At 45.6% G+C, this 27,144-nt stretch overlaps 1 protein-coding gene across 1 annotated transcript in view; it reads right to left on the reverse strand.

The window, feature by feature from the left end:
- The window catches only part of me1 (malic enzyme 1, NADP(+)-dependent, cytosolic), a 78,124-nt gene extending 57,787 nt beyond the window's left edge, over window positions 1-20,337 (reverse strand). The window contains exon 1 of the mRNA XM_086219208.1: window positions 20,012-20,337. Within this exon, the coding sequence (XP_086075334.1) occupies window positions 20,012-20,140 (129 nt within the window). The 5' untranslated portion in view covers window positions 20,141-20,337. The remainder of the gene's footprint in view (window positions 1-20,011) is intronic.
- Window positions 20,338-27,144: the final 6,807 nt, after the last annotated feature.

Genomic DNA, 27,144 nt, shown 5'->3' on the forward strand with positions numbered 1-27,144 from the left:
GCATGTGGTTGCTCTTTTAACATTGAGACGAATACATGAATAAATAGAGTTGGAATAATTTTCAACAAAAACAACGGGTTTCTTCGGGGACACACGATAACATCGCCGCGTCACTGGTGTTAGCTGATCGTGTTCCTTTCTTGAATATGTGGTACTTCTCAATGGGCAGGTTTTCTATATCAGCCCAGTTTTCTCAATGATGAGGCAACAACACTAAATATAGGAAAAAGTATCACTTAATTTATTGTATTTATATTTCGTTATGATTACGTTTATTACTTTTTCTTGGGTTTTTGTCTCGTTTTCTTTTATGATATATCAAGTCTGTATCTTGTACTTAACCTCGTGATTTTGAGAAAATTAAAACACACCAGATGTGAATACCAGACTCACCCAGATCACCTAGTCATCAGCAAATATCAGCTACCAGTGTCGTTCATCCCCAGGTGCCCTGTGAGCAAATGGAGCATGTTATCGATGTGAAATCCAGGTACTCAAAGAGGAGGACTAGTGAGGCTATGCTGTAATTTGAAGATGCCCAGGAGAGCTGACAGGGCCGCCACAGACTCCTCAGCCAGCTCAGGGACGCTGGAGGCTGCGGACCGCAGCATCAGAGATTACGCAAAACATTCCCACAACATTCTTCTAACCGTGGTTCAATTACGGTGGCTCTGGAGTGGCAGAGCCAGGATGTGTCAGTGTGTGTGAGGGGAGAAAAACGTGGTGAGGCTAGAAAATTGGAGCACAGAGGAAGAAAAATTGGGTGTAATTTAAATTGCAGCAGGAGTGAGTCAAGTGAGCTGTAGAGTACAGTAGAGTGCAAACCGCCGCCAAGGACAGTGTTAAGAATAGAGACATGCATTTCTGCCCTGCCCGACACCAGAGTTTAATGGCTGCATCCTCACCCTCGGTGCACCGAGGTCCCTGGGATCTTAGGAGGTAGGAGGTAGTTTCTGTGTGACCCTGCTGACGGACGATAGATGGACCAACAGATGCGGGAGAAAACACAACCTCCTTGGCCGAGGTAATGCCGAGAAAAATGAATGCATCCATTCATGCCAGCATGTGCATGCATGTGTGTATTCATGCTCAGTCTGCGTTTGATGTGCAAAGCATACAGCAGCATGAATGTGAACGGAGGAGGACTGGTTCTTGTCCAACACAAACACACACCCTCATGATCCCCTTTAACTCTCCCGTCCCCCTAGAAATACCCTAACCCATAAATCCCTCCTGCCCCTCCACCTAGAAACCACTTAGTGGGACAGAAGGCGAGGAAAGTGTGTGTGTGTGTGTGTGTGTGTGTGTGTGTGTGTGTGTGTGTGTGTGTGTGTGTGTGTGTGTGTGTGTGTGTGTGAGAGACGCCTGCCTGCATGGCTGCTGTCAATCATCCACTGAATGATGAGTATCTAATGGGATACTGAGGGGTCTCAGTGTCACTGCCAATCACGCTAACTGCACTCTGGTTGGAGTCTTCACCGAGGATCTTGGGTTTCAAAGAGCCACATCTGCAGGTTCCATGGTGAATGTAAACCACATCTTTCCTGAGCAGCTGCATACTAGGCTACACAGGAATGCCTTCCTGATTTTTAGGGTAACCAGACCAATCACTGCACTCGTTGTTCCAGAGGGTCACAGCTCTCATCCTACAACTGATGTGCCTCAGCAATCAAGTGGAACGAGTCACAGAGCAAACAGCTGGAGTCGCCCTGCTGCAGATGCAGAGAATGTGGCCACAGCTGTGTCCCAAGCCCACACCACATTCTGATCCAGCCGGCGTTTGAATCTGAAGCGCTTTCACACTGCTGGGAACAGGTAATAGCTCCTCGTGAGGAAGCAACGCGGAATTACTTGTCTTCAGAACGGGGAAAAAATCCTTTGGAGTGCATGTTTCACCTCAGCCGCGTGTTGTTGTGTGGATTTTGTGCGGAGTTCTCATATGAAGCTGTGACGTTCTGTCCAATCCCATGATCCCATGGCCTGTGTCTCCAGCCAGCAGCGGTTCCTCTGACTTCCCGACCCTGTTTATATATAGACAGCTTTTAAAAAAGGCAACACGATTTCCTAAAACAGCCAAAGGATGATTCTTTTTAACAAACCTTACTGAAAAAGGAGTGCGGCTTCTTTTTTTAGGTGAAGATAGACATTTAAGAAACTATTCAGTTTTTAGAGCAATCAGTGTTGTATGACTCAAAAAACTAAAAAAAAACTGATACGTTTTTTTTGGTTCTGGACACTAACAGAACTAAAATACAGAGAGAGATAAGGATGAACCACGTTCTACTTGTGCTGTGGATCATGTCAATCAACACATTCACTCATGATCCTGCCAATCTAAATTCTTAAGGAATTACTGGCACGGCTCAGAGACGTCTGGTTTATCATATGTCTGGATAGAGAGAGAGACAGAGAGAGAGATAGAGACAGAGAGAGAGAGCGAGAGATCAGCTGAAGTTACCTTGACTTCATGTTTTTCAGCCAGAAATGAAATGCAAAAGGGAGAAATGAAGTGTTAGACACTGACGTGATAACGAGCCACTTCCTCAGTGTGTGCTTCCAATCAAAGATGGCATCGGCCCAGGATGCATTTGTGTTTTGCACCTTTAAAAGACAGAGACCACCTCCTGGGTGGACCTTCCTTTTTGATCAGGCTTATAGTTGGGCTGCTTAGGCTGGCCCTTAGATTTGCTGCTATAGGCTTAGGCTAATGGGGGATCTCCCATGATGCACTGGGCTTCTCTCTACTCCTCTCTGTCCTCCTATATGTGTCATATATAACTCATACTCATACATATTACTAACTCATCTTTTCCTCCGGAGCCTTCAGGCTCCCCTCATCCCAGATCCTGGGTGCTGCTGGAGGAGGCTGCAGGCCTGAAGAGGCTCAAGCTGCCACCCGTAGCTCCACCTGCTCACGTCCCCGTCTGTCCATCAGTCTCTTCCCTTTCTCTCTCTCTTTATCTCTGTCCCACTCTTTCCTTCTGCATAAATGTCTTCCTCCATTATCTGTCTTTGTCTCTGCCTCTCTCTCCTGCTCTCTTCCCCCCAACCGGTCAAAACAGAAGGCAGTCCCCACTGATCCTGGATCTGCTCGACGTTCCTGCCTGTTAAAAGGAAGGTTTTCATCGCCACTGTTGCAGGATGTGCTTGCTGATGGAGAATTGTTGGTGTAGATTCATTGAAGGAGTGTGGTACTGGACCTGCTCTACCTGTAAAGTGTCATGAGATAACTTTTGTTGTGATTTGGCGCTAAACAAATAAAACTGACTTGACTTGACTTGGGTGGACTGTATGATTTTTTTAATGATTCAATGACAATTACAGAATTCTATTCAATTCCACTGTTCTGCCAGGAGTCTGAGGCAAAGCTGTCAGTGTCAGAGGAGCTGTGATTCATAAATATGCGTCCATTTTTTTTTTCATAGAAACACAGCCAAAACCTTAGATGCCACTGTGTGTATTCTGGGGCCCCTCACAGCAGCTGAGGAACACACCTTACAACTTCGCTGCGCTTCCTGGTGAACGGACAATTCACTCCCTGCAGCTGTGTTGCAGTGAAAATGGGCCACTGAATCATCCACTGCCCTGAGCAACTTCTTTAAACCACAGCCTTAACTGTCTTTTAATCTGTCCTTCACTTCCAGTCCTCTACGACTGTCCTGCTCTTGTACCTGGTTGTGTTTAACACAGTGACAAGCATGAGATATCACATGGAATCAGGTGAGCTACTCAGGTGCTTCAGGTTGGGATTCCTCTGAAAGTAGAGCCAGGACAGTGTGACACATGATTTAGCAAAGCAAGCGGAGCGGTTATGAGCTAACACACCGTTAGCATATGTCTGCTCGAGTTCGTCAGAACCAGCCACAAACAAATCAAGGCGCGTTTTTAGAGAACTTTAGAGAAACGTGTTAAAGGGACCTGAATTTGGTTTGACATTTAAAATGTGTCAGAATCCAACACATGAAACGTTAGCGTGATACTGAAGGTAAGCACTTGAAATGCTCTTCACCCCCCGACACACTCTTTCATTTCAAAACTGCACACATGCCAAAGAATCACATGCTGAATGACCTTCGCCCTCTCATATAAACGACGTGACAGATATGACAACTATTCATCCACCGACACTTTTTCTGCAAAAACAACTCAGCTGTCACCTCTATTTTTCCATGTGTCACCATGGCGATAGATCACCTGACCTGCTGAGGTCAAGGATTTCCTCCAACTGAAAAAAGAGTGAGGTTTTGTTTATGGTCTTAATTGCACAGAAAGTGAATGGGAGGGTTATTTATGTGCTGGCTGCAGGTGCAACATAGAAGAATGGAAAACTCCACATGGGCCGGTGTAAATTACTCTACCTCCCCTGTTTTGGTGACTCAGTGTGTGTGTGTGTGTGTGTGTGTGTGTGTGTGTGTGTCCACAGCGACGGTTAAACTGGTCATCAGTGTGTTAAACTGGAAGTTCCCTGTCTGTTGGAAAATCCCTCCAAAAAAAAAAAAAAAAAAAAAGAAAGACCACAATGAATCTGCTGTTTTGAGCTCCGGGTCTCTCCCAGGTTTGTTGGAGTGAAGGGAGATGAGAGGTGACGTGCTGGTCTCTGCTGTCCGTCTCTAACCTGCCAGCGTCCCTGAACAGGCACGACACACATGGGGGTTTGGTTAGGGGCTACGGGAACTTCCACTTCTATCAGAACAAAAGAACAACATTCAGCAAACAGTTCTGAGGCTTTTAGCATCAACAGGGTCAGACAGAGCGGAGGACTAGAGCGCGGGGGGGGGGGGGGGGTGACCACTTGAAAACAGCTGTGCTACACTGGCTTTACATATCAGGAACTAAAAATAAATGTATCAGCCATGAATTAAGTTGATGCAGTTTCACGTGATCAGCTTGACATTACTTTAGACAGTAATGAATCAATCAAGGTGAACCCAGAACTCTCGGGTACCGGTGCAGCAGGAAGACACATGGTCCCGGAGCTCTCTGATTTCTGTAGTAATGCTAACGTCACACGTCTGATCCTGAGGGGTGGAACAGTTCAGCTGGTTCATGGACGGCGCTGCAGTTTAGGCTGACGGTCTCAGTTCGATTAGTTTTGTACACTGAGGAAAACAAAATCAGCCCCAACGAATGACAGCAAAACACAAAGAACTGACACGATTCAATGAAAATTAAACATAGTTTTCATTATTTTGTTGGTGCCGGATCCAAAACTGATTGGTTCAGTTTTGCATTCCTACCAAATTTGTTTGTTTACTTGTTTGTTTGCTTGTTTGTTTGTTTAGCAGTAGCAATGGAGAGCCATTGTCCATCTCAGAGTTACCTGAAAGGGAAGATGTCCTGCACGGTTCCTGAGCTGGAGAATCTAAAGAATGATGGCATCAAATGAAGCTCAAACTTCCAGTAGGAAATTTTTTTTTTTTTTTAAATGACATCATATAAAACAAGAGTGAGAAATTGTATCATACAAGCACTCAAACGTTTTACTAACATCATACAGAGACAAGTGCTGGAGATTTTAAAATTCATGAAGTTTCACAACTTCCTGTAATGACAAATGCTAACGTTTATAGCAGCTGCAGTCTTTTGGGACCTCAGAAAGTCAAACTAGTGGCTAGATTACAACTTGGGCTGCCACTTTAACGCATTACTTAGATTAATTAATTACACATCCTGTAATTAATTAGATTTTTTTTTTTTAAATCGCCTGACAGCACTAATTACAACCATTGAATTCGCATGAATTTGCTGTCAGTGCCAATGTTGGAATGATTTTCTCAGGAAACGTTACTTTGCAAATTTATGAATACTGAACTGTAGTTAAATTTATACATATATTTGCTTAAAATAGAGTGCAGGAAACACAAGGCAGTGAAGCACAGACCAGACTGTATAAGAGTGGACACAGGTGAAAGGTCTCAACAGGGAATAGCAGGAGTGTAGCTCATGCTAGCATCACTCCCTCAAGCTAATTAAGTCAGAACAGAGTCCACAGAATTTCTGCGGTAGCATGAAGTAGTGGGAGTCAGAAGTAGATAAGAGCAAGGTGGTGGGTCAGGGAAAGAGAGGTTTTAATCTTCACAGCTGCAACAAGAAGTCTACGATGGGAACAGATGGTGCTGGCACGCGGTCAGACAGAAGATTCTGCAAAATAACATGAAGATCAAAAATACACACTTGCACGCAGAAGCGATCACGTAAGCACCTCCTTGTAACATAAAACTGGAGAGAGAGTGAGATCGTTGGACTTCTTGCTCCAACGCCAGGGACGACGCATCTACGTATGCCGACTCCAGGATAGGGGAAGACCATCTCCAGAGCTCTGGATTCTTTCCTGTTAATCTGGATAAATTCTTTTGAACCAACTAGAAGGTGTCCTCTTCAGATTTGGAACAGCGCAATATAGACTCTGTGGGTCCTTCTGATTGATTAATGATGACTTGTTGAAAAATTCCTACAGAACTAAACTGAAGACCATGAACATCAAACACTGTCAGTACAGCTCAGCTGTGTTTCAGCAGAAACAAATACACGTTCTCGATGCAGTTGGAAGTGCATACAAATACACTTTGGGTGAGTACCATTACGCCTGTATAACGAGAGGAGGCCGCGCGCTGTTACATGGTCTGCTGAAGCAGGCTGATTAAAATAGAAGTGGGTCTGTCCATCAGGGGAGCAGCAGGCAGTGGAGTGAAACTGCAGCTGAAGGGCCTCTGAGGGAAAATCGCTCTGGATGATTTCTAGGATTTGTCACAAAAAATAAGTGTAAAAGGTTAAAGAATGGATGCTGCCAGCACTCATGATCGCCTGATTCCAAATGTGTTCATTATTTCTGTGCACAACAACGTCGGTGCACGTTGTGACTGCAAACGCAGTCGAGCTCCATCGATAATCTGAACAAATGTCAAACTGCCTCTTGTCTGGAGGTTCGCCTGCAATTTCAGAGCTCAGACATTCAGAACTCATGAACTTTGCCTTACAATAGCAACAGCTATGGCACAATACCCAACACGAGTACTGCTGTTTAGAGTACCAGTACACACATCAATATTTCCTTTCCTCCCACCACTCCATACGGATGTGCGGCTCACAGGCAGTAGAGAGCTCATTATCTCCCGTCCATGTCCTGATGTCAGGGGTCCATTAGCGCTCAGGGACGTCAGCCCAACTAACCTGCCAGAGTGACAAACACCAGACCACCTGTGGCAGGTAACGGACAAATGGCTCATTCAGTTTCTCGGGACGTGAGACAACAGCGGAGAGAAGTCAGTTCAGACTCAAGTCTTTCTGTAGTGCAATAAAAAGCAAGATAATGTTCAAATATGTGACAGGTTCTGTACATGTGTTCTGTTCCAGGGGAACTGGATCCTGGTCTACTAAATCATTTCTACCTGTTGGCTGTTTTTACAAGTGAAGAGAGGGTTGTTTTTTTTAAGCAAGTAAAGCAAGGTTAGAATTTATAGTCCATATCTAATCTTTACATTTGTTATCCTTCCATCTTTCATGAAGTGCAGGGCACGGGTGTCACATGAAACACACAAAGGGGCTGTTAATCATTCGTACAGCTGAGCAGAGACAACACCTCACTGTACTGATGGATCCACGCCTCAGACAGGGTAGACCAGTGGGTTCAACAAATATTTGTCTCCACATCCTTTTGCACATATTCTCGGCATGACGCAGGCTCTCGGCCACAGCAGATCGCTCACAACCGCTAATCTCCGTCCTCGGAGGACGAGATAAGAAAGCTCCAGTTCAGCTGAAGTGTCATACGGCTACGGATGTCGACGCGGAGGGAAAATAAACCGTGACTGAAAAAGATCAGCGTACTGGACAATTTCACGTTTCAAAAAATTCATATTGCTGCTTTAGGCTGAAAATTTTGACTTAGCAATATCGCATACGAAGCTACTGTAGTTTAATCGTTGTATGTTATGTACATTTTCAATGCAAAGACATAAAGTAGCACTTTGTTAAATTGTGGCTAAATACTGTAGATCTTCTCAGCCAAAGCCAGATGCCCCCCATCTGTTTCCTGAAAAATATGGCAGAATAGCAGGGTTCAAGAGGATTGCCCTGCAAATAAAACCCTCCAAAGCCTTCGCTTCCTCTCAGGAGGAGGATAAAAAGCCCACATCAGCTCCTATCCGTCTCTTCTCAGGATCTTACATCCTGACTAAGCTTTTCCCAATGAATGCCTCACAACAAATGTGCCGTGTAAGGACTCGGTGTGCACGCTCATTCCTAGACAAATTTGGTCATTAGTTGGGCTGAGGACCAAAGCGCTCCAAGTTTGTGCAGAGGGACAAACACATCAATCAGAAGACAGCTAATGTTTTCTATCCATCAAACGGCTGGCGAGCGGTGCGACCAGGAGCAATCAAGGCAGGAGCAGAGCTGTGTGTGCCGTTTCTCTGGCTTCATGGCATTTGTTTGTTTTCAAGTTACATTTGCTCTCGAATCTCAATTTGTTTAATCTAAAATCCACTTATTAACAAAGATACTTAAGTTTGTGTGTTTTCTTAAATCATAAACCTACGATCAGTGAGTTTAGAGGCAAAACGTAGTGTGTTGAAATGTTTTAAAATGTCCTGGTAATTGTATTGGCCAGTTAACTAAAGGAAACATTCCAATTCACTTCATTTTTCTCTCTTTACATCGTGCACACGGGCGGATGTGAGCTGTAAAAGCCATGCAATCACTGATAAGCCAACATGAAAAGAAACAGACCTCTTGGCAGCAATACAAACAGAAAAGTCGAGGACATTCTTTTCATGACAAAGTCAACAATGATGGAGAACACAAAGTCACGATGGAGTCTCTGACTTGTGAACGTGTTAAAATGCAGCCTCTGACCGCTCGGACTGAGTGACCCTCTGAATGGTGAAGTTCTCGTTTTCCTCATGTTCTACGCAAACATCCTGTATTGTTTGGAGTTCAGATGCCTGTACCAGTCGAGGGCGAGCCGGCAGGTGTGTCGTCAGCATGAAATACAGTGTACCAGAGGCTGTTCAGAGCTCGGAAGGGAAAGTTAAGCAGCAGCATTCTCGCACGGTGCACCTTCAACACGCTGAAGATGCTGGGGCACTGGTGGCCTGGGATCTTGATTTATTTACCCTTCCCTGATGCCCCAGCACATGATTCCCAAACTAGGGTATGTATACCCCCAAGGGAACGCACAGTTACATCAAGGAATACGCCAAAAGAATCTGTGGTGTTCTTTCAAAATCCAAAATTTTTCCCACCCACATTCTGCAAAGACCCACTCCTTATGATTGGCTCTGATCCTGATCCTGATCTGTCTCACTCCACAATAATAAATGCACAGACTACTGGCCAATCAGGGGCAGATCAGGACTGTGAGCTGGTCCCCTGAGGATGTCCACCCAGTACAGGCCTGCCCCCAATTTAATCCTGGATAAGAACAATAAGGCCCTTTAGCACCCACTCTGTTGCCTAACCTTCTCAAATATGGATGCATGGCTGAAATGATCCCACCCCACACCCATAGGAGCTGAAGACTGAGTCTAGAACATCTGCTCAGGGACTTGGACGTCACACCGAGCTAATGTTTGTGAAGCTAGCCTAGCCTAGCCTCTGGTGATGCTTGTGCCATCTGTGGAGGCAGAGGGGTAAACAGCTGGAGGCTGAATGTTAGGGAGCTACTTGACACCCGCCACCTATACGGCTGTGGAAAATGTGTGGTAAACTAGTGTCTGTTACTTCTGGGGGGGTTCACATCTGCCTGTTTGTACATCTCTAACTATTTCCATAAAACTAACTGATTTTCTAGCCTGGCAAAAGGGGTGTAGCCTGAGCAAGGAGGCAAAGCCATTTTTATATTGTTGTTGAAAGTCTCAATTGTCCTGGAACCTCCTCAAAACCACTGTTACACCTTTATGATGAACAGCAACAGCAGATCTTTTGTTCAGGAGCAGACAGAAAGTCATCCTGTAATTAACTCCTTACTCTCATGAGTCACGATGTCTCATCAGCCCTGGCAACCCTGAGCTCTGATACTGACCAAAAGGAGTGCCTTAAATTCCTCATCCTGAGCAAATATGCACGCGCAGAGCTGCTTAAATCAAGAGGTGTCAACACGTGAATGTACAGACATGCTTGCTGGCCAAACAGCCTTGAAAACCAAGCCGCTGTTGACTCAGGGAGGGCAGCACTGAGTGGGTGGAGGTAGCGGACATGTAGGGCTACTCTAATGCAGCTGATCCCCCTGAGGCAGCCTTTTCATTCTCCACAGCCCAGGTCCCTTAGGAGCCTGAGTGTAGCTGGGAAAGCACCCAAGACTGAAGAAATCTGCTCTGTGAGGCTTTCAGTCCAAACATTTACTTACTTAAGGCCACTTTAGCGTTCATTGGCCTTGTTCAGGTGAGAGAATATGCCTTGACAGCCCCGCCAGATGTAGCAAATACAAATACAGCCCTAATGAGTACTGTCGTCTAATCCTCTGGAGCAACAGGAAGGCTCCACAGACAGCATGAACCAACCGCACCACAAAAACCTAGATCTTCACATGCACAGCTCAGCCTCTTCTTATTGAACTATTTTAATAGCCAGGGACACCTCTAATTAAACTCTTTGTGTTCTCAAAGCTGATCCATCCTCAGAAGCTGTCTCAAAATAACTCCAAATCTGCGGCGTGCTCAGACGGGACAACCAGCCACTTTTACAGAAGTGAAGGATTGTCCTGACCTCTGCGACATGAAGGCAGAAAAATTGAAAGTGTCACACTAATGTAAGGGGACCTGCTGACATGTGTTTTCCCACTGTCACTTCTAGTTTCTGTGATGACAAAAATGTCTGCTGACCACATGGCCATCTAGGCAGAACCAACCAGGATGTAAAACGTCTAAAGATGCAAAATCATCCCTTCACTAAGCAAACAGCTCCACTGTTGAAAAGCAGGAACATAAACCTGTCTGGCACCGCTGTTTATGAAGCTTATGGTTCATGATAAAGGGTATTTAGCTTATTTCAGAGAGCTCCAGCTTTGACACTTTTTCCTTGTTTGTGTTGGATCGGTTAGAGATGAGAGTGGAACTAGGATGTGTCTGAATAAGTGTCAGAGAGACAAATGAAGGCCAGGTCCTGGCTTTGCAAAATATGTGCTGCCAGGCACTGTGAGGGGTAGGGACCAACACGCAGGGCTAGCTGGTGGGTTGCGGAGACTGGCAAGCTAACTGCTAACCATGCAAACAGTGTTTCTGTTGTGGAGTAGTTCCACTTGGAGGGGTAAAATCATGTTAATGTAGGTGATGCAATGTAGCTTAGCAAATGAGCAGAGGTTCTGTTCCCTGCAAGTGTAGCACAGTCAAGATAGCCTGCTGCTGATTTACAGGCAACGAGTGAGGACGGCTGCAGCAGGCTAGCTGATTCCTACTGATGCCTCACACTAAGCTAATCGCCTATGACCTCATAGTGTAGTATCTGACTGCATTTTTGAGCACCTCTGCATATATGCTGTTGGATTTTTTTAGTATTATTATTTTCTTGGGAAATATTTACACATCCTGAGTCATGTGACTCGCCATCGCTAAAATTCATCACGCTTTTTGACTGAATAGACAGTAAAAAGACCAACTTTCCAGTGGTGGTGGTGGTGTTACAACCAAACCTGGAATTTACATTTGCAGATTGGCAACTATGATCATTAAGTTTATTAAGAATAATCTTATCAAGTTCATGTCCTGTCTGCCTGCGGGTTCATCCCCCTGCCTCAACCCCACCTGTGTAAAACAAAACACATCTTTAATGACAAGCTAACATGCTAACTAAATACTTATTGCTAATGTCAAGAAATTTACAGAACCAAATAAAATCCCAGCAAAACAGGGGACAGGTAGAGGTTTCAGGAACAGAACCTACGTTGACGACGTGGCATTTCTTTGAGTTTAAGTCCATACGACTGATACTTATTGTTCAATTATTGTCCATTTTCACAGCAGCTACTCTGACATGTCACTTCAGGTAAAATCCGGTGTAGCAGCTTAATCCCAGCTCTGTTAGATGTAAGTGGGCCAGGGCCACTTGGTTTGGTGGGAACATCATTACTCTGTCTCCTAAAAAAAAAAAAAAAAAAGTAATTCCATGACACCACTTGTCAACAATGTCCTGTTATTTAAGTCCTTTTACTTCTTGTCCTTTTCATGTATCAGTCATTGTGATACCATCTCTCTGACTCGGGGGGGCGGTCATAAATAATATATGCTGTAAAAAAAACTGAAACAAAATACTGTCTTAGATTCTTGCTGCTTAATCTCAGTTAAAAAACAGGCCAAGACCCCCATCGGTGGAATACGAAAGACAAAAGAGGCTTTGAGGAGGAGATGAGGGCTGAGAAAGGTGGGATGCTTGAGAGGAGCTTCGCTGGGAGGTGATGAGGCTCCCACTGTCTCCCCGTCTCTGTCTGGGCCCGGCTAATGGCTTCTCTGATGTCTCCACCTGAATGAGGACAAAACTTACAAGAAAAACCCCAAAAAGTGAGCCGAGCTGAGCAGGTGAAGCCCCTGAGATGTAACTGCTACTGAATAGACACCATCAGATGAATGTGAGTGAGAAGCTGACGCGACAGTCCCGTCACGCTACAAATTTATTCAGCTCTGCCTGTAAGAAAACACTGATAAGAGCTCTTAACGGGCTATAACTGGTGTATGGCGTGTGTGTGTGTGTGTGTGTGTGTGTGTGTGTGTGTGTGTGTCAAGCTCAGGTTAACAAGTTGGTTACTGGAGGGGAACGAGGGTGCACTTTATTTCTGTCTGGCCGATTCACTCCAGTCCACCAGAGGAATTTCTGGCCACCAGCAATGCGTGCTATCGACCAGAAACACCTGGCCACACCTGGGATAACACACATTCTTATATGTGATACACACATATCCACGGAGACCTGCGGTCCACCCAGGGAGGAGGATTGACAAGTGCAGCTGCTCTGCATGGAGCCCGCACAGAGAGACGCTTGTACCATTTTCAGCACTCAGTTAAACGAAGGCTTGCACTCCGACTGCCAACATCATCAAGCTCAGCCCCACATAACCACTGTCATTCTCCTCTAAATAACTTGTAATATACACAGGAGCGTGCTGACACTTCCACAGGATTCCTGCACAGCGCAGGATGTTGGGCACCATGGTGCAACGGTATTTATGTTATGGTTAACTCACACTACACTCCCACAGAGATGAAAATCAACATATTCCCACACATGCATTAAATTCACTTTAAACACTTTGAAGGTCTTGATTGAAGCTTTTTTTTTTTTTTTTTTTTTTTTTAGCTTTTTCAGCCAAGAGTTTGATGAAAATACAAGAAGCAAGAAAACTATTAGCTTTAAGTGGACACAGAGGGAACCACCAAGCCTGGAGATGTCCAAAATTAAATGATGAGTGTACATCAATCAAAATATTTTCAAGAAAACAAATTATTTTTAAAAAATTATATATCCATAGAACTATTAGAAAGAGGCAGAATTAGAGTCTAGATTTACCTGAAACAAAGTATTACAGCAGAGAAATAATGATTTAAAAATGTTATCAGGTCCAGATCTTCATAATATTTACATTCCATCGTTACCATCATCTAATTGTGGACCAGGAGCTCAGGTTTTCAGGTGTCGCCAGGTGTTGCATGAACAGGAGAAATGTCTGAGAAACGTGAGGCTTTGCTCTGTTATCGTCTCAAATACTGTCGGACCAACAAAGGAGCAAGATGAGGGTCGGTACTGGTTCAGTAATTCTACACAGGTCTGAGCTCGAAAACTAAAAGGGGCTGAAAAGCCATGCTGAGGGGGCAACTTTCTGATGACATGTAAGCTAACGTTCGCTAACTGGCAGTAGCAATCGCACAAGTTAGTAACTTTAGCCTCTAAAAGGTTCACATTATCTTTGTTAATGTGCGACATCATCACCAAAGCTATCGCAATTACGTAGACAGACCCAAATTGACAGTATGTAGTCATTTGTGTCAACCTGGTAACCAGTAGAAAAGATTCATGCAGCAGCAATGAGTGAGACACCTGCTAACCAGGAGGTGTAAATGTTGTCCTCTGACTTGTACAAAAACTGAAATGTAGACATGACAAGTTCTGTTTCCACGGAGAGTCACAGAGATGTAGGTTAGCTGCTTCCAGTCTCCATACTAAATAAAAAGCCTGCTACCTATGTGGGACATTCAAATCGTCCATCTTTGCTCTGGTTGGTTCCAAGCTGAAAGCACATGGAAGCGTGTCCATAATAAGCTCTGGTTTAATTACAAGGTAACTCCACTTAAATAGCAGGAAGTATATTTACCTAAATACAGAGCTCCCTAAGGGACTCGTGGTGTAATGTCATGATTTGTTGAGTCATTTATTACTTGTGGAGTTATTTAATGTAAAACACAGCTTTGTCATCACCATCCATCAGTGATTCCCCACAACGTGAAATGTGGATTGTGGGATGGATAGAGGACCAGGGAGCTGAGATATTTAATAATTTAGGCTTCCAAGGTTCATGGGAACATTGGCTATGGCAGAAACAATTCATCAAGAGCAGAGAGCTGCCAAGACCAAACTTCAAAATGTCTTGACTTTGCAGGAAACAAGCTTTTGTCTTTGTGTCTTACTGACTCTGTGACCCAGGAGGACTCAAAGTTCCAGACTGCACTGGCACAAGTCAACGCCAGATCATCAGGCGGTTTTCTCAGGAGTCCACTGGCACCCTTTTAACAATTGTGACATAATTCAGTTAGAGCGCGTGCATCACTATGAGCGCTTTTATAGGCCTCACCCGTGACATGGAGAGGCTGGGGAACATTAGGTTTCATATGAGAGTCACTGAACAGTTAACAACAACACACGTCCAAAGGAAAGATTCAGATGAGAAAAAAAAAACCCACGCATATACAGTATACTGCATCTTGCTTACTTGCTCCTGTGTTTATTCATGTTGGTCGGAGGGGTGTGTGTGTGTGTGGGGGGGGGGGGGGGGGGGGTCTTTTCTGGGAGCAAAAGTTGATGAGTGTGGCAGCCAAACCAGAGTAACTCTATGACTTCCAGTTGCAGCAGACAGCCATCAGGACCGCTGCCATTCAGCATACCAGCACATCCTCACACACGCTCGCCGGGAACGCGCGTCCTCAACTCTCCAGTCTTTCCACTGACAGACCATCTCACTATGTCATATGTGGAGCCTGTGGTTACAGATGGGGCATTCAATTGCAGTGTGGTCTGGGCAACAGCTCACCATTTTATTCAGTCTTCGCAGGCTCAAATGATGCATGATGTTAGTGATTTTCAAAACCTCAATAAACAAAATGTTGGTTTTTAATCAGGGGAATCAGTTGGAGTGATCCTGGGGTTAAAAGCACAGATGACAGCATCACTTGAATGCAGGTCTTTGTGAGGGACCGTCAGAGCACCGCGGGTATGATGTATTTTTGTAGCCATCGTCATTGGTTCCCTTGACCAATGTGCACTGAATTTAGGTTCCCTGCTGAAAAAAAAGGATCTGTGGCACAAAACACAGAAGCAAAAGTTTATGAGACCTAAATGTTTAGTTTTGCAAGTAAAAACACCACATTTTACCATTTTTGATGCATAAATGAAATCACGCGAACTACAACACTTAGTGTTATGGCATGAATGAACCGTGCCACAGATACATGACTATGACATCACCATATTTTGGCTTTGCACTAATTGCCCGTTTTCGTATTGATGTCCTTGAATGTTGCACGGTAACCTGTGTAGCCATATCTAAAACAAATATGAGGATAAAAATCTAGAGATGTATTTTAAGCTGCAGAGCAAAAGATTACAGCGAGATGCTAACATACACGCACACACACGCTGCTGCTGTGCGCACATTGCCCCCCCCCCACACACACACACACACAGCTGTCCTGTCAACAAATCCTCTCACTTGTTAAGAAAATGGCAAGTTCAGAGCCTCCTTAATGAGTGAATAACAAAAACCGCTAGCTCCTAGCTCGCTCATTATGTAATGTAGAACTAGTTAGCATAGCTTTGAGGCCGGCTGTTGGCTACAGGTAATGGTCAGAAGTAAATTAGCTTCGATGTCGTTATGCTTAGCACACGGCACAATGAACTTGACTTATTTAGAGACTAATTCAAATAGTCATTTTAAAGTGTGACATTTCTCTTCTCTTACAGTACCAGAGAGCAGTTTTGTCACTTTTTCCTGTGGTATTGAAAATGGTTTCGAATATTGATACTTTTCAAGTCATGTTATCAAAGTGAGAAACTCCATGATTGTGACGACAACAGTTGGGAGAGAGGCAGCCGTCCTCCTCCACCTTTATTACTGGCTACACTTGTCGCCTCCAGAACCCGGCCAGTGAATGGCCATCTGTTGCTGGCTGACACACCCAGCGCTCAGTTCAGTGTTTGAGGTGAAACAGCATCCCCGATGTGGGTGCTAAGAGCGTTTTTAGAGAGGCAGTTGTTGTTGTTTTTCAGGGCAGCGGCAGGCGGAACCAGCGTCAGAGCAGCATAGGATTCACACAGATGCCTCATTAATGTGTGATCAGGCAGAGAGACAGAGAACGTCTGTGGAGCGTGGCCAGCGCTCTCGTCCTCGCCACAGAGAACCCTTTCTACACCTCGCACCCCACTTCATCTCTTTATTGCACAGCGAGCACACACCTATAATATCCGGTTCCACCTCTGGAGAGACGGTGTTAACCAATGAGTAAGGTGAAGCTGTAGGTACTTACATCTGCTGTGCATGTATGAGTGTGTGTGTGTGTGTGTGTGTGTGTGTGTGTTCAGAGATTAATAGGAAATCGAAGCCTGTCGATGTGAGGACAGGCTGCCTCCCTCAGCATCAATTAGCAGGTTGTGCTGTTCTTAGTGGTGAAGTGGGCCAGCTGAGGGAGGTAAACACACCTTGTCCCCGGGGCTCGTGGAAATCTGAAGGAGGGCAACAACGTGCCGCTGCCGGGGCCACAGAAGCCCGCCTGTGTCCGCCGCTAACACGCTTTAGCAGTCATTTCCTACCTTCTCCTCCAATTTCCTTGCCCTGGTTCATGCCCAGGGCTGACAGTGGAGGCTTCACCTGGCTGCAAAGGAGCCTCTTTCTCTCCATTCACTTCACCATCTGACAAAAACCACCAATCAAGCTTAGCAAAATTCACGCAGCTTAACTTCAACTTTTAATTAAGCCAAAATAAATCTTGAGAAGCACAACTCTTGTAGTCATGCTATTCATCTCATTAAAAGCCCACTTTTTTTTTCCAAAACAGTGCAACGGCCCAAACCGGGAGCCTATTAGGACGGCCGACTTTAAAGTGAGATAAAAACGCCTGCTCATAAAGCGGAGAACAAACAGCAGCAGTCCTCGTAACATTCACTCTTAATACCGCGTACAACTTGGAAAACAGAGGGAAGGGAAAGAGAGGGAGCGAGGCGACACAAAAAGACACACGACTTTGGTCCTGCAACAGACTTTTATGAAAACACATCATGTAGAGGAACACCCTAAGTGGTAGACTGGTTATGCTTCCACGTGAATTTAGGTCAAGCTATCCAACCATCTCTAAACGCCTCCATGTACAGTGGCTGCATTCATGGCGTGAGGTGTAAATTGAGATGTAAACAAACAGTTTACGGGGGCCAGAGCCTATAAGCCTCCAGGCTGACCTCCACTACAAACACGCCTCCTCGCAGGCTGAAGAGGGACATTAAGAATATCTGATCACATGACCCTTCCCAGAGCAAACAACGAGATCCTCCCTGATTTACCCGTGGAGGAACAGCAGGAGGCCATCAACAAGTGGCTGCAGCAGGATGGGTTGTTGTGGGCTCGTCTTTGATGGAACGAGACGTTTCTGTGGTCCAGCCTACAGTAGAATCACGCCGTTTCCCTCCGTCTAAAGCCAACGCGATCTTTACACAGTAGAGAAAAAGCTCAGCGGCGAACTAAACCGCATCAGAGCCTTGGTAGCGTCACTTAACGAAACCTCAGCGTCCCAGGCCATCACACAGAAATGTGTCAGTTCCTGTTGCCACCAGGGGGCGCTGTGACTAACCTGCCCTATAATTGAATGGGTTTCTTCTACACCCCTCCATCAAGTTTTGTGTAAATCTGTGTCAGACTTTCTGCGTAATTCTGCTGAGAGACAGAGAAACTTGCTCGCACGCAACACGGTGAGGACACCCGGGTGACCAGTGCCGTCTTGACTGGCCGCCATTAGCCAAACAGCATCTGTGCACACGCCTCATTCCCCTCACTGGACCCTCTTAGGGTCATGAAAACAAACACACAGGGTTCATTTGCAGCGTGTGGAGGTCTCAGGAGAAGAGTCATTAGGTCTCCTAACAACAGAACTGTGTGCCGCCGCCTCGCAACCACTTCCCCTCAGACACTGGCCCGTTTGAACCCCACTGCCTTCTTATCTGCTCGGCGCTGACGCCACCCATCCTGGCAGCGTCTTCAGCTGACGGCAGCTTTTATCAGACTGTGGCAGCTTGTTCTAACCTGGTTTGACAAAAAAAAAAAAAGAAAGAAAATGCTATGGATATCGATATCGATAAATACCTCTGCCAACAAGACCACATTCTCACCCTCATCTGTTTGTGCGTTTCTCCGCCTGTCGGAGTTTCTCAGGAAATACTCCATCAGTGTGACCGGTCTGGGATCATACAGTAATCAAAGGAACAGAACAGGTTGATCCAGTTACTCATTGACTTTTATGAAGGTGTTCTTGAACGACCCTGACATGGACTCACTGCACTCATGGGCCTCATTAATGAGCTCTCACTTGTTCTTACCTATGCAATCGTATCGTTTCCTTTTTGGCCCTCAGTTTATCAAACAGACGGACACCTGATTGCTACTCATACCTGCTTCCTCTTGACACCTATTGTGTAGCTCTTGTGTCTGGCAACACCCAGGCTAGAAAAGACTTAGATTGTTTAAGAGGCGCACCCTAGACGCCAGGAGCACACTGGCCTCAGGGTCGGCTCCCCGTCTGTCTGACGAAATCGAGAGCTAAGAAAATCCTACTGTAAGCCAGAACAAATTGGAGTGTGAGAAGTGTAAGAAGAACATGTCATGAATGAAGCCCCGCTGTTGGGAGGGCACACTTGACATGTGGGTGACCCTGCCCGGGTCGAGCCAGTTGTTGGGACGGTCAGTCAGCACCATGGACAGAGGCCCTTTCACCACAGCCGGGACAGATGACCTCTGGGGCCCCGTCCCCACACAGAAACCCGCAGAAAACACTGGAACGGCTCAAAGGCTGCCAGAGGCTCTTTGTTAGAGACGGGTTCACAGCGTTGGGAAAGGAATCAGCCTGATGGATCACACGCGGATGTTCCTGACGACAGCAACACTCCTCCCCTCAGCTCATGACCTCATGGTGCTCCACCGTGTCCTAATAAATCATGTTCCTCATCTTCAGTCTCACTTCTTCATTCAGGGTTCATCAGAACCTCCCTCAGCTGCTCACAAAATGCTGAATCACTCGTTGCGTGTTTGTTGGGTCTGAGCACCAGCAGGGTTTGGTCTCTTTAAGTCTAAATATAACCTGGTCTAAAGCTGATACCTAAACCTCCAGGCTGCTGCTGCGTTCACCTGCTGCCCCACAACTGCGTACACGGGCCAGCTCGAGGCTGTACTACCGCTAGTACTCAAATATTGGATGTATAACTGAAGTACCTGCTGTTTACTGAGCGGGAGAAGCAACGTCGCTGAGGACGAGACAACATGTAGCCTAGCGTCTCAGCTAGCAACAGATCTGACGTAAACCCTCCATCTTTTACGTCACAGCTTCCTTCATCGTGTGTTAATAAAAGATAAAACCGCTTTCTCGTTCATAAGATGAGCTGGTCCTGGCGTGTTCCTCGCTCAGACATGTCGACTGTACATCACCTGCCACTTGTTGCTGTCGTTCTGGACAGAGTTGCACTATTTCCCACTGCGCCTGAAGGCAGCAGCTAGCCGGTCAAGCCAGTCGTTCTCAGAAACCTGCCGAAACTCTCCCCACCGGGTCGCCCCACTTACCTTGTTGAGGTGCGGGTTCCGGGTGACATCGTAGCCCCTCTTCTTTGAGTAAACGAAGGTTTTCCCGCCGTCTTCCGACTTGTGCATCTCCGTGTCCGCTGACTCCCGTCGGACCCGACCGTGAGCCATGTTGGTGCCTCTTTAAATAGAGCAACGGTGAACTGTTGTGAACTCAACAAGTGGATGCGCAGGTCCGACCTGGTCTGACTGCCACCTCGCCAGTGCCTCGGAGCCGGGGCTTCCTTATCAATGCCACCGGTTTATCAGCGACACTAATTCACTAATATAGGCTCGATGTGGCCAAAGTTCCTCAGGGTGACGTCACTTCATCAAACGGTCACCGGACTATTTTACGTCATCTTGGTAGAAAAGGGCTGAAAGTGAAGGTGTCTGTTAATGTGAGCTGTTAGAGATCAAGTAAACCAGGGCTGCCCACAGAGGGGCCTAATCTGGACCCCCTAAAGGTTCAGTTTCACCCCCCCCCCCTTGCAAAAGTGTTATTATTGAGGGTTATAGTGTCTAATAATAATTGAATACATTTTATACGTGAGCGAATCATTTTGAAGGGGATTAGGCGTTAGCGAGGTGACATGTTGCTGAATGAATTGATCATCTTAAGAGAAGCCCAGAACTAAAATGACAGTAAATAAATAAAAACATAGAAGAAACTTGGTTGACGTGGCCTGGCAGTTGTGACATAGTCAGAATGTTAGCTCAGCATTTATTATTAGCAGTGATAAAATAGAACCAGCAGAGTTAAGAGTGGAGAGTTTTGAGCCCATGCCAAATATTTACCAATGCATGTCTGGATATCTTCTGATGACCACTTACACAATAAAACCATAACAATAACTGTGTCCCAGGACGGAGACAGGCTGTAATTCGATATTAAACATTTTCTTTTTTTTTAATTGCTTGATTGAAATGATCCAGACTGGGTTTTTTTGTTGCGAGTGACATTTGTATCAAACACATACCAATGGGGTGTGTGTGTGAGTGTGTGTGTAACGAGGATATTGCAGCCCGAGGTCAAGCCTCAGCCTTTACACGGCGGCAGCGGTTATGTAAGGCTGGGCAGCGGGGAGCTGCTGGCTAGTGGAATACGCTGACATTCTGGTGGGTGTGTGAGAAAAGGTCACCCAGCCCTCAGTCCCTGAACCTCATGTTGATGAGGTGGCTCAGACTCTCTCCTCACCAGCAGAAGTGTTGAGATCAATCAAATCTGTTCGGAATTTGCACTGAAGGCACAACCAGGACAGTTTTTAGGCCGGAAATGTGTGTGTGTGTGTGTGTCCCAGAGTCTCGCACAGGTAGGTGAGCGTGCGTTCATGCTGAGGCTGATTGTAATCGTCACGTTGTCGTTTGGAGTCAAACCACACGGATCCAACCCTGATAGGGGAATGAATCGTTTTGTGGGGTTTTACAACGTTGTTAGGCAGCAACAGCAGCACAAGCTGCTTCTGGTTAGCGCTGTGCTAACTTTAATGTGGATCATGTGGTTATCAGACCAGATGGGTTATGAGTGAGTGAGTTGTATCACCATTTGAGGAAGAAAAATAAAGGAAATGGGTGTGAAACATGCTCTTATATTGATTTGATTACGATTTATAATAAGCCGGTTTTATTTCTCCCCATTTCTTTCTTCTACCAGCAGAACAGCATGAGTCTGCAAGGTCCGAGCGCTGAAAATATGTAAACATGAAGCAGAGATCTTGTCCCCCGATGGAGCAATCGGTGCCCCCGGTTCCTCTCAGTTGGAGTGTTGAGGTTCATATGAGGTGACAGGAGCTGTGCTGGTTCCCTCTGAGAGAATTTAAGACTGCTGTTGCTGTTTCTAATCATACAGACACCGTAGTGAAAACCACAAACACATCTGACAGGAAGATGCTAACATTTGAGCAACATCCTCCCCAGATCCAGAGCAGAGACCATTGGCGTCGCCACCATTATAAGTGGGTGGGTCCAGACCCTAGGTAGAACTGAGCCAGCCAGGTAGGCCACCAAGGGGCCAGGCCACCAGGAAAACTCCCGGTAGTCCCGACGACCACCCCGCCACTGTCCCCCACCCATAAAGGTGACGTTAAGGACTGTACAGATGCATCTTTTGAGCCCGAGCGACCCCAACCAGGGGGACAGAGTGAGGTGCTGCACCACAGACGATCTTTGAACACGCTAGTAGGCTCCAATCCTGACATGTAGCATACCAACATGATGGAGAGAAACTCAGCTAAAGAGGGACAGGGAGGGGAGAGAGAGAGACAGGGAGACAGACAGAACAATCCAACCACCAACACAATAATCCATCCGACCAATACTTGGACACTCAGAACCATCCAACAAAAAAACGATGAGAACAATCCAACCAACATTAATAACAATCGTCCAACTATAGGGGGAGAATCAGGTGAAGACAAGAGAGAGATAGGAGAGAGAATGGGAAGGAGAAATGGAGAGAGGGAACGAGAGGGAGTTTGTCACCCAGCCTGGAGATACATTGATTTCTGAGAAATGTCAGTATTATGAGGAATTAAGTTATTTGATATTTGTTCTAGTTTGATCATCATTTATATCATCAAGTGTCCTTGAGCAAGATACTGAGCTCATAATTGCTCCTGATGAGTAGGTTGGCGCCTTGCATGGCAGCCTCCACCATCAGTGTGTGAGTGAATGAGATGACACTGTAAAGCACTTTGAGTACCGCTAAGGTAGAAAAGCGCTGTATAAAATTTACCATTTAAAGTCTTAAGTTTTTTTCTTTGTTCCATTTTGATTTGTGGGTGCCAAACGCAGGAAAAATATAGCCTTAGTGAAAGACAGCCATTGAAGGGGAAGAGAATCATGTCTGGGACATGTAGTCGTTTGCCAAACACACCATTGAATTTGATATTTCCTCTCTTGTTATATAAAACCACCTTTAAAATGCACTAGAATGCAGGAAATTGCATAGTTTTTATTACACCCCCCCCCCCCCAGTGGACCCACCCACTTTAATTTTCCTTGCAACGCCCCTGACTGAGATCCACCCCCCGACCCCCCTTCTCTGCATGACTGACTGCTAGTTAGCTTAGCAGGTCCCCCGTCTGGGTTCTGGTTCTAATAGAGAAGGCTCTGAATCTCAGTTTGTCCAGAAAACAGTCGACAAAAGTTTTATTTTGTTGACTAAAGTTTGAGCGGTGCTTTTGCCGTGTCTGAAATGACAATATGTCAAAAATTTTATGTCACTTTATTTCATGACAAGCACATTTATGCTGCTAATATTTACTGTAGTTGTTTGTAGTTTATGATAGCGTATTATAGTTTTATTGTAGTTTATTGTAGTTTCTTCTATTTATTGCTCTGTAATTTTTCAGCTGTTACTTCTGTCTTTCTGCTGCTGTAACAGAGCCAGTTTCCCCACTGTGGGACGAATAAAGGGTTATCTTACCTTACCTTACCTTATCTTATCTTATCTTGTCCTACCTTATCTTATCTTACCTTATCTTATTTTATCTTATCTTGTTTTATCTTACCTTATCTTATCTTATCTTGTCTTATCCTGTTTTATCTTACCTTATCTTATCTTATCTTATCTTGTCTTATCTTATCTTGTTTTATCTTACCTTATCTTATCTTATCTTGTTTTATCTTACCTTATCTTATCTTATCTTATCTTATCTTGTCTTATCTTATCTTGTTTAATCTTACCTTATCTTATCTTATCTTATCTTATCTTATCTTATCTCATCTTATCTTGTCTTATCTTACCTTATCTTATCTTATCTTATCTTATCTTGTTTTATACCCAAACCACCTTAGATTGATGCAGGCAAAGACAATTTTGAAGAAAACTGTGACGGATGACTTATCACCTATCCATCCGCTACCATTCATTGTGCTAAGCTAACTAGCACTCAGCTGGCCCCTTAATGCAGCTCATTACACATGTTGGCATGTCACTTAACATTCTTCTGATGACTCAAAGGAGTTAAAGTTGAGGCTCATCACTGCTTCCTTGTGTGCACGGTTAGATTTCACGGATGGTGATGTAACCCTCCAGCTGTCGTCACATTTCCCTTCAAATGTTGGCGTAATCTGATGGTGCACAGTCCATGCCGTGTGTGACGTCACCTTAATCCTGTCAAGCTGTCCTGCTTCAGCGAGAGGGAAAGCAACACAGACACTTGAACACACAATTTCCACCCAAAAAAAGATCTTGGTGAGGTATGTTTCTTTCTTTCTTTTTAAGTTTGCAGCGAACGCAACTAATCAGAAGCCCTTCAGCAGTAACGCACCCACACTGTCAATTAAATAAACAGGAATGTTTCTTATCGAGAAGATCCTTCCTTTATCACACAAAACAAACAAGAAAAAGTGGGTCAGAAGTGCGTGTTTGAGGTACAGCAGTAGGAACGGGCTCTTCCTGGTCACCTTCTTTATCAGGCTCCTGCGCTGTGAATGACTCACGTGGACGACAAACATCTGCCGTCCGTTTCGCTATCAGGAGCTGGAAGTTATTTTTGAGGTTTGGGCAGGACGCCAGAGCTCCAGGAATGTAGGGAGAGTTCAGGAAGCCCACCCAGGGTAATCAGCATGCTGGGATCAAGGGAGGGAACGGGCTGATCACAGTGCACCAACAGCTGGATGCTGCTGTCGCTGACGTTGTCAACTCGGTGTAGCGTCCGAGGAGCAGAGAGTTCAGTTTGTGAGACCGTTTTACTGACGCTTTCAGGAGTTCTACTGACCTGCTGCAGGTGCTGAAGACCCCCTCACCACCAGGACCACCAGACAACACCAAGCATGCATCCTGAAGGTTCCCATGAGAGAACAAACAAGCCCACCGACAAGACTGACGCTCCTCTTTCAACATTAAAATCAAACAAAACCGCTGTCCAAGTAACTGTGGGGACACGTCACTGTCATGTGATCGTTGTTTTTCTTTTCACAGAAGTAGGCAGGATGAGAGTAAAACACATGGTTACATTTGTCTCCTTCACCTTCTCATTACATCTGACTCCCAGCTTAGGATCAAACATGTCCTTTTTAGTAGTTGGATGCGGCCGAATAGGAAACAACAACTCTGTGCATCAAGTGGATAAAGAACTATTGTCTCCGCTCCAGCAGAGCTTCAACTCCTTTGTCTTAACATACTTCTAGTTTTTCTTGTGGTCTTTGCGTACACAATAACGCAGGCCTGCCTGGTTTCCAACTTTCCCTCCGTCAACTCTGGACTTGCTGTGTAAACCTTCTCGGCTCCGCCACGCTGGTAATGACAGGCAGACGCTAACGTTGTGCCTTGAGCAACGATGGAAGCTCTCTTAGGATTCAGCACGCTCGCCGATCTGAAGCTGATCCGTCACGGCCTTGATCACGACCAAGCTGACCTGCTGCGACTTCCCGTGGATGATGAAAGAGAAGGTAAACCTCAGTTATTACTGATGGTGTAATGACATCATAAAAAACCCCAGCAGTCATATTAGCAGGGCTGTGCTGGCGATGACGGCCCACATCAGCTGGGCAGGCTGCAGGATGCAGGAGCTCCTAATTAACTTGTCAGGACCCCAGTGAATCACATGTTTCACTCGTGTAATCTCCTGTCATGGCATCTTAATTACAGACACTATCCCACTCTCTCTCTCTCTCTCACACACACACACACACACACACACACACACACACAGCAGAACTGCTCATTTCTGTCTGCTTCATATGCAGCTGTTTTCTTCTGTGTTTTTTTAATCTCCAGGAAGAGGAGCAGGCAGCAGACCAAGACAAACCCTGAGAATGCATTTATTCTGCTGCAACACCTGGTCACGCTTCCTGTACAGCAGCCGATGGTAACGTGTTCACAAACCTGCTTATTACATGTAATAGCAGCCAGACTCTGTGGAACCATCATGCACTGGCACCTGCCTGTGTACAGTACGGGGCAGAGTTTATATAAAAGGTTCCGCTCAGCAACAGGAGCAGCTGGTGAGCTGAATTGCTGCTGCGGCTCTAAGCAACACAGCAGATGAAGACAAATCCACCTTCATAGATCCTTGTTTGGAGGCCTTCCTCTCCTCCTCCTCCTCCGTGGGCTTCGCCACAAGAGTTCTAGAGCCGTGCAAGTGCTTCTCAACTTTGAAGCCACGTGTTTTGCAGCTAACAAGAATTGATCATCATTAAGCTAATGCTCCCACTGCATAAAACGCTTATCCTGTTAAGGAGGGGGGTGGAGCCTATCCCAGTTGCCTTCGGGCGAGAGGCCGGGTTCACCCTGGACGGGTCACCAGTCCATGGCAGGGCCAACACATGTAGACAGACAACCATTGGCTCTCCCAGCCACGCCTACGGTCAATTTAGAGTCTGGATTAACCTGGTCCCCTCTTGATGTCTTTGGACTGTGGAGGAAGCTGGAGTACCAGAGAGAACCCAGTAGGAACAGGGAGAACATGGAGACTCACCCAGAAAGACCCCATGCTCAAGCCGGGGATTGAACCCAGAACCTTCTTGCTGTGAGGCAACGGTGCTGACCACTGCACCACCGTGCCGCTCATAAAGGTGTTCGTCTCCACTATATTGTCCTCTGACCTGCACATGTGGACTGCCAGTGACCCGACTCTTGTGCCTGTGCTGCCATGGAGGAGAGGAGAGGAGACACATTCCTTATTTGAAAAAGAGATGAAATAACTAATTACTTCAAATGCACAAACCATCACATCACCTTGCCACATCCAAGTATTCTTACTCTTCCCCCAGCAGATAACAGACAGGGCTGGTAAACAATGCCGCTTTTGGCCAGAGGGGTCACTAAAGTCAACATAAAAGGAAAGTTCATAGCAGCTGCTTTAAAACAAGGTCAGGATTCTTTCCATTCATCAGCAGGCTCATCCTACCAGTAATGATAAATCAGAGTGAGCCATTTTGACCTTCCATGCCAGCTAAAATAAGGATTTGTCAGAATGTTGTGTGGAGAAACTTGAGGAACTGAATAGAATACAAGTAAAAATAATAATATTTATGCCTCATTTCCACTTACAGACAGGTGTTGGTCATTGTAGCTGGTTTCTGCTAACACACTGTCTCTCTGCAGTGCAGGGGTTAAACATTTCACCATGCTTGAGCCAAATACTGGACCAAGAATAAATGGTAGGAGGAGCTTCCCTGGGAGACCT

This window comes from Aulostomus chinensis, chromosome 11, assembly GCF_037954235.1.
Source record: "Aulostomus chinensis isolate RoL2024-O1b breed Wild chromosome 11, RoL_Achi_v1.0, whole genome shotgun sequence".
NCBI classification, from domain to species: Eukaryota; Metazoa; Chordata; class Actinopteri; order Syngnathiformes; family Aulostomidae; genus Aulostomus; species Aulostomus chinensis.